The following is an 8,498-nucleotide window of genomic DNA, read 5'->3' as shown; positions in this document are numbered from 1 at the left end:
ACATTGCGCCACCCACAGGCAAAATAGGAGCGCCAGACTGGTTACAGTCAATGTAAAATTGTGTATTTGAGGTCCTCCGGCCAGCAGGGGCGGTCGAGGTACAGCTGCGTGAGGAAGATCGTCTCGGCAGCAGAAGCGGTTCCTTCTACATTTCCTTGGCATCTCTTAGCATCATGCTAACAGAGTGGAGGAGGCGTGGGACTGCTGGAGATGTTGCAACGCATTAGTTGACGGTAACGTTTCACTTGTTATCAACTTACTCTGGTAAAGGGTTTCAGTAATCGTAGCGTCAACGACAAGGTTGTTTTCCCCCCCCCCACCCCAATTTCCGTACGAACAATTCTTGTTCGCTGAGACCAACCTCTCTTACTGGATTGGCTTTCGCCGATCTAGGAAAACACTTTCTTAGTTGTGATTGGACGAAGCTGTCGAATAGCATGTAGCCACAAACTAGACGAGGATACGTAACCAGATCATATGCGACATTGATAAGTTTACTTGCCTCGGCTTTAGCAAGTTTGCTCACCAAATAAAAGAACACTGTATATTGAATGATTTTTTTCTCTCGAGAATATGGAAGTAAACAGAGCACAATATCCTGTGTAAGTGTATCTGAATGCTAGTAGTTGCTTGTTGCTAGTGTATCTTCTCACATTGGTTACGTCAACCTCACAAGAGGACTTGCTACCATTGACTGATTATGGAAACACAAGGTCATTTGTTGCAAAAAGTTCTGTGTATGACAGAGATCATGTCTGTGCATGTTCTTGAAACAAGTCAGTTCTTTGTCAATGAAAAGTCTTTCCTGAGCAAGTTAGCATGCTTCTCAGAAGGCTAACTGACATTCATGTTAAAAACCTCTGTGTCATGCGATGAAAGTCAGCTGAATTCCTTTGTATTGATATTTCCTTATTCGAGCATTTGTCTTCCTTCCTCTCAGGATTATTCTGGAAACTGATCACTAGCTGCCAGCCTGTTCTTCTCCCTTTTCAGTCTATGGTATTATACTGATATAACACATTGTGCAGATTGATGCATTCAAACTTTCCATAAATTCAGTAATCTTATGTTTTATCTGCTAGTTTGTCCTCTTTCATCATGATAATGCAAAAACAAGCTGGTCTTGTTCTTTAAACCCATGGCAGGGTGGAGCACAGGACCAGGAAGAACGTTAAATTTAGCAGCAGATAGCCATTTTACACAGTCCTACATGGGAAACAATGGAATTTATAAATATGGCAAAAAAACAAACAAACAGCATCTGCTTTTTTAGCCAAGACACAGGATAGCTGAGATGGTACGCATTCTTTTAGACGGAAACAAGTCTTGACCAAATTAGTAAACATTATAGAAATTCTGACATAAATTATTGTTTCAGTTGTGAATTTGGATATAATAGAAGAGTGCGTAGACTAGCAAACACTTTGCTGTAATTTTCATTGGCATCTGATTGTTTGTCAGTCTGATTTCTATTACAGTTTCAGGTGGTTTCTTGTTACTTGGTTGAGAAGAAGTAAGGAAAAAACAAAAGATTAAACTGCAGGGCAGATCCTGGATTCTTCTTTTTTCTAAAACTTTCATCACCTTATAGTCCTTGGGGTCAAATTTTGCCCATTATCAAATTATGTAAATGAATTAGCTGTTGTTTCATTTCAGGTCTTTTGACCCCTAATTTCCAGAAAAGAATGTAAAACACAGTAATGAGTTGGAATGATGTGAAGTGATATGTATGCACTCAGTGCAGAATAAATTCTCTTTGTCAAACCTCAGCTATTTAACTCCTAGCCTCACCCACCGTCACGTCGTTGTGAGCAGGTCCACCTCCTTTTCTAATCTTCTTCTTCATGTATTTCTTTCAAGGTAGGAGTCAAGACGAGAGGGTCTAAGCAATGATGAGACATTTTGGGATGCTCCATATGGATCCTTCATGTTGACGTAAGCTAAGACCAGGTATCTTTTGTATACATACACTATGTCATTGTGCAACAGATATGACAGAATTTCTCAGTATTTTAGAGTAAACGGCTGTTTTGCTTTTAGTGTGCACTTGCAAAAATATTTTGATGTTATGATTTTTTTTCTCCTCGAGTACTGATTGACTTCCTATTCATGAAAAATCTTTGACTTTGTTGATGTTTTAAAAAAAAAGATTTAAAAAAAAAAATTATTATTACCGCACAGCACTTCAAAACCGTATTCCGACATTTTCTGTGTCCTCTAGTCGGGGTTTCCCGTCGCTGAGTAGAGCAGCAGTGCGTGTGAGGAGACTGGTGGCTCAACTCAGCCCAGCGACCATGTCCACCAACATCCAGGACTCCAGTCCGTCCTCTGCAGCAAACGGGGATGCTCCCACTGCAGCTATTCTCATTATCGGAGACGAGATACTGAAGGTGAGTTAGTGTCGGTTGGTAGCATTTCACAGAAAATGCTCGGGTGTTTATAGGTTTTAGGATTGTGGATTGATGTCATCATCAGTATTCTCCAGCTCTCCGGACCACGATCTATTCCAGGGTTTACTCTTCATATCCCGAGGACAGTCCTGTGATGTATATTGAATGTGGCAGCAGTACTCTTTGAGTTTTCAAATGACAACTTCGCCATTAATTCTTTGACTTGACATTATTGTGATTTAAACATGAGGCCTTTGATTTGGTCCAATGTCACGTGGTGTCAGAATATGCTCGCTGTGAATCAATGAATTGCGTTCGTCAAGTCCTTGGAGTTGTTGCTTGTCCTTGTATGTGACACACAAGTGAGATGTGGAGGGGGTGCACAAGTGAAACTAGTCCTCCTCTTGTCTTCCAGGGTCACACAGTGGACACCAATAGTGCCTTTCTTACACGAGCACTAAGGAAGCTTGGCGTGTCTGTGCAGCGTATAACAGTCATACCTGATGTACAGGAGGTCATTGCCAAAGAAGTGGCGCTCCTTTCTTCTCAGTACACTCACCTCATCACCTCAGGGGGCATAGGACCCACCCATGACGACGTCACCTTTGAGAGCATCGCTATGGCGTTCCGAGAAGACACGTATCCTCACCCCGAGCTTGCCCGGCTGGTGGAGGAATTCTTCGGGGTGACGGACAAAGGCAGTGCTGCTATGAAGCTGGCAATGGTGCCTCGCTCAGCTAAACTCAACTATGGAACCGACCCTCAGACTGGACAACCCCTCCGCTACCCACTGGTGAGTAAGGCTGTCAGAACAGGCCAAAATAGAACAGTCTTCTTAATTAAAGCCTATTGTTGGGCTTTGGACAGCAAGATTGTGGTTTAAAATATGGTTCAATACTGATTCTCTCTCTTTCTTTTTGACCTACATTCAGTCATCAATCAATGGTGTGACCTTGTTAAACTCCTGTCCATTTTACATTCAGGGCAGCAGCTTTGTCGAGATTAAATCGTTGCAAGCTCATTTTTAGGGACATTCCCATCCCTGCTGAGACCAAAGACTCACATAACACTCTTCCCAGTTTAAATTCAGGAGTCTGTGTAGCTTCCGATCAATGATTCTCTATGAATGTTATCCATTAAATCCATTAAACCCGTATCTATCAAAGCCTAGTGATAAAACAACTGTGTGGAATTTGTCTCCTTTCTAACGCCTCTTTCTTTTCTCCCAGGTCAGCGTGCGTAACGTGTATGTCTTTCCTGGTATTCCGTCTCTGATGGAAAGAGCCTTTAATGGGTTGGAGCATCTATTTGCTGGTTCAGGAACTACTTTTTACACCCGTGAGGTGAGAACCATGATCATGTTTATAGATGTTTGTAAGTACTGTGTTTTCATGGGACAACTTAGCTAACCAAAGCTCATTGTTATCAGGTATTTGTGGATGCCGATGAAGCAGAGATCGCTCCTCTGCTGACAAAACTGCAGGCTGGTTGGGGCCGTAAGGTAGCTCTGGGCTCCTACCCAGACTGGTTGAGCAACTACCACAGAGTCAGGCTGGTCCTGGACTCAGACACACAGAAGGACGTGGACAAAGCCCGGGCACAGATGCTGGATGAGTTGCCCAAAGGGAGTGTGGTGCCCTTGGTCACTGACCCAGTGTCCATCGCCACCGCTGAGGTTTACATGATGGCCTGCAATGGTGAGGGAGACGCAGTGGGGTTACATAAGAGTTGTGGCAGAGAACCTTTTTGTTGGCTTCAGACTAAACACGAACTGACTGTTCACTTCAGGGTGTCCGTGCTAATAACTCAAGTGCACGCAAGAAACCAACCCCCAAATATTCTCTCCTGTTGACATTGCATAGTCTGAAAACTAAGAATCCTGTCCGGGTCCATAAAATCATTCAGTGGCACTCGGCTCTCCGGGTGCAGCCAGCAGATGCAGAGTAAACCAGAAATCCAGCACACTGGGAGGTGCGTGTGAAGGGAGGGTAGCCTCGAGCAGCAAAGATTCTAACAGTGTTAAAAAGTAACTTATCAAGTTATTGTTTGCATTTCCAATCAAATCATGATTGTCATTTCGCAACATCACAATAGTTTTCGCCTTTACATAAAATCTTGTGTCTGCCATGTCCAAGACTGAGTGAAGACGAGGTGGATTGCAAGGCAAGATGGAAGATCGGTCTTGAGCAGTACAGCACCACAGTCACGTTCATCTTTTGTCCGAGTTTAAAATTGCCAAAAACAAAATGACGCTGTTATGTTGTCACCCCTCACTTCTCTTAAGGCTTATTTATGGCTTTTCAGTGACTTTGTATTGCATCGCAGGAAAAAGCGGTTCCACGTTTAGCCTGAGGACAGTGCGGCGGTTGGGCCATTATAACGAGCAAAGAGATTAAATAAGTCTAGCTGTAAAATCCTCATTTTTAAGCATCAATAATCAAGATCAAATTATTTATAAGCAGTCAGTTTTTCTCTGAATTGAAATTCTAGTGGAATCATTTTGGTTCCTACTTCCAAAATGTGACTCCCTTCCTAAACATTCTCCTGCTGTCTTCTCCTACAGGCACACCGCTGGGCGAGAAAGTTGCGTCTGCATTGAAAACTATAGAAGCTGCTCTGGATCAGTATTCAACAGAGGAAATCTGCGTCGGCTTTAATGGAGGCAAAGACTGCACGGCACTGCTCCATCTCTACTATGCTGCAATGAAAAGGTAGAAGGAGGCTGAAGACACGATAAGGACGGAATATGTGTGATCTGAAAGGGAGATTCAAGTGCAAAACGTTATACTACGTAGCAACTAGAATGGACACAACAGTTAGTTTTCTGGACTTGTATGGGACAGATCATGAGATAGTGATGAACAGAAACATACCTAATCTGCTTCTATCACTGTTATTCTCTCTCTCCTGCCTGTCTCAGGCATTACCCAGATAGTAAAGACAAGGTGAAAGCTCTTTATATTCGCATCGTCTCTCCATTCCCAGAAATGGAGCGGTTCCTTCAGGATACCATCAAAAGGTGAGTTATCCAAAAGGCTTAAATAATTCTTGTTGTTGTTGTTGGAAAGCAAATATTTGCTTTACTACTCCCCCAGTTGAACCTATGTCAGCGTATCTGGGTGTTTGTGTGTGTGTGTGTGTGTGTGTTTTTTGTTTTTTTAACGTTTTCCTTCACTCTCAAGGTTCTCTATCCTTGTTAGTGCACATCTCATTATCTGGCAACGTTCTCCAACAGATACGACTTGGAGCTGTTCTCTGTGGAGGGCAGTATTAGACAGGCACTGAGCGAGGTGCAGGAGAGGAAGCCAGAGCTGAAAGCCGTCCTGATGGGGACCAGGAGGAGCGACCCCTACTCTCACACACTCACACCCATGTGTCCCACTGACCCCGGCTGGCCAGAGTACATGAGAGTCAACCCGTTGCTAGTGAGACTTCCTCAGTATTTGTCTTAGGTTGTATTTTTATGACCTTTTTAGTGAAATAAAATGATCTATGTAGGAAGCGTGGTCCTCCTAAGTAAATTATCTATCTATCTATCTATCTATCTATCTATCTATCTATCTATCTATCTATCTATCTATATCTATAGATATAGATAGATGTATATCTATAGATATAGATAGGTAGATATAGATATAGATAGATGTATATCTATAGATAGACAGATAGATAGATGTATATCTATAGATAGATAGATAGATAGATAGATAGATAGATAGATAGATAGATATAGATAGATGTATATCTATAGATAGATAGATAGATAGATAGATATACACACATAACCAAGAAAATAACTGCAAGGTGAAAAAAATAATAGATGCAGCCAAACACGCATGAGGGTTGTATTTCTTACTTTATCTCAAGAGCACCAACAGATGTTTTCACTCCTCCTCAAGGCCATTTCAGCTTGTTACATTTGATCTCATTTGTCATTCTGAACTTTCAGAGTGCACACATAGAGGCTGTAAACAAAATATCATAATAGGAATGCAGTTCAGTGCAGCAATAATACATGTGAAGCTTTAAAAGGTTTTTTTTTTTCCCTCGTGCATTGTGCAGTTGTAGGACTATCTCTTGTTGGTGGCAACTTAATGTTCTTGCTTTTGTATCTGCTTAGCTCGACTTAAGAATAGAAGAATATTAACAGCGTATCCACATCAGCTCCTATGTTTTGAATGCTTAGGTATTCAGATAGGGAAACAATGTCTTAACAGCTGGCCTTGATTCCTGAGTGTTTGTGCTACCCATCATCATGGAAGTGCAACTGACCCAGTTAGAAATAAATCAAAGTCCACTTTTGTCTGATTTCTTCCAACTCAGGACTGGACGTACCATGAAATCTGGTCCTTCTTGAGGACGTTATACGTGCCCTACTGCATTCTCTACGATAAAGGGTATAAATACCTCCATCCACATCTCCATTTACTCCGGTATGAGCAAGCTAACAGCTGTGTCTTTTACGGTGGACGCAGGTACACTTCCCTGGGCAGTATGGACAACACGTGTCGTAACACGTCCCTCCAGGTGGTGGATGGGAGAGGGGTGACCCGATACAGGCCAGCTTACCTCCTGGAGAACGAAGAAGAGGAGCGCAACTCTCGTGCTTGATGGTCTCTCATCTCATCTGTGGAGCCAGAGATGGGGCGAGAGATCGACCTGGCACATTTTATCTCCTGGTAAACATTACATAGACAATTTTTTAACACTCGAGTCTGAATATTTATAAAAGACTTGGCACATGTGACTGACAAATGAAATTGTAGCTGTGTGTGTATGTCAGTGTCACGTGTGGTCTTAAATCATGATTTTCTGTGCTGTTAAATAAAGCATCAATCTTGTCATCCTCAATGGTCATGCAACTATTTTAAGAGTCTCACATACTGATGGCGGTCTGCAGAGCTTGCAACACAATTCTTGATTTATCTTATTTGTGAATCCATTTCTAAATCCAATAAGCACAAGCGGCCTGGAAAAGACAGCCTCTATCAAAATATATTAGTAAGTAATGTGAAAAGGTTTTCTGTCAAGGTGAGAAAATCAGGTTTTATCAAGTGCAGCAGCACAGACAGACAAGTGAAGGTCAACCATCATTGATTCATCTGTCTCTCCATGAATAACCATAATTGCAGACTGAAAGCGTGTTATCTGAGCACATCGCCACTCTCTAATGTTGTAGTTCTCTTTGTGGACCTCACGGGTGCGTTGTTCTCACGTTTTCCATTTAGCTCCAGTCATTACAATAAATTACCTTCTCTGTTTCCAGACATGATTGAATCCAGGCTTATCGATTCTCTCTCTCTCTCTCTCTCTCTCTCTCTCTCTCTCTCTCTCTCTCTCTCTCTCTCTCTCTCTCTCTCTCTCTCTCTCTCTCTCTCTCTCTCACACTCACACTCACACTTTCTCTGTCTCTCGCTTTCTCTCACGGTCCCTCCCCCTCCGCCTGGAGATTAGTCAACGCCGTGCAGCAAGGATCGATACCGGCCTATCTAATAAAGCGGGTCGCTTGCGAGGCCACCGCAGGTCTGCACACACTGTTAGACCAGCAATTACCACCTCCTGCCAACCCCCCCACACCCACCACCACCATACCCTCTTAACGTATCTGTCCAGGCTTCACAGATTGCTTGATTTGTTAATAATAACAGTAATAAAGGAGGCAATGAACAGAGGCTCTATAATCAGAAAAAAATGTAATGGAGTGTGTTTTGGCTGGTGCGATAAACACACTTGCACATTATCTAGAATGATGAAAAAAATTAAAGTCCACTATTTACAGTGTGTCTAACGAAACAAACTCTGCCCTGCCTACAAGACATTATGCAGTAATCGTTGGTCACATTGATGATTTTTAAATCTAGTTTGAGTTGATTTAATTATGGCTGAATGTCTTCAGCACTTTCTAAAACTGCTAGTGAATATGCAGTACGTGTATCTGATATGGAACTTTCATTTTGTCTGACGGTTCCTACAGCTTTCATTTGCTGGGCCGTAGAATGTACATACAAAGTACATTTTCTCATTACTGCAGTTCGTGTTGACAGTCCGTGACACATTGTACTTAGTTTTACACCACAGCATTTTAGTGTGATATGCACCTCGATTTCC

At 42.3% G+C, this 8,498-nt stretch overlaps 1 protein-coding gene across 9 annotated transcripts; it reads left to right on the top strand.

The window, feature by feature from the left end:
- The first annotated feature begins 28 nt into the window (after positions 1 to 28).
- flad1 (flavin adenine dinucleotide synthetase 1) lies at positions 29 to 7,232 on the top strand. 9 transcript variants are annotated; one of them, XM_086218436.1, is made up of 11 exons: positions 29 to 233; positions 1,865 to 1,935; positions 2,222 to 2,390; positions 2,806 to 3,183; positions 3,620 to 3,733; positions 3,820 to 4,087; positions 4,954 to 5,101; positions 5,311 to 5,409; positions 5,626 to 5,815; positions 6,714 to 6,787; positions 6,866 to 7,232. In XM_086218436.1, exons 2-11 carry the CDS (start codon positions 1,928 to 1,930, stop codon positions 6,999 to 7,001), a joined length of 1,584 nt encoding a protein of 527 aa, XP_086074562.1. In that variant the 5' UTR covers positions 29 to 233; positions 1,865 to 1,927; the 3' UTR covers positions 7,002 to 7,232. The 9 variants fall into 9 exon arrangements, 8 of the variants coding, with proteins under 8 accessions (XP_086074562.1, XP_086074565.1, XP_086074561.1 ...); XM_086218439.1 differs by having other exon boundaries at positions 1,865 to 1,950; XM_086218435.1 differs by having other exon boundaries at positions 1,861 to 1,935.
- Positions 7,233 to 8,498: the final 1,266 nt, after the last annotated feature.

This window comes from Aulostomus chinensis, chromosome 11 (assembly GCF_037954235.1).
Source record: "Aulostomus chinensis isolate RoL2024-O1b breed Wild chromosome 11, RoL_Achi_v1.0, whole genome shotgun sequence".
NCBI classification, from domain to species: domain Eukaryota; kingdom Metazoa; phylum Chordata; class Actinopteri; order Syngnathiformes; family Aulostomidae; genus Aulostomus; species Aulostomus chinensis.
This window is presented reverse-complemented; position numbering and strand designations above follow the sequence as displayed.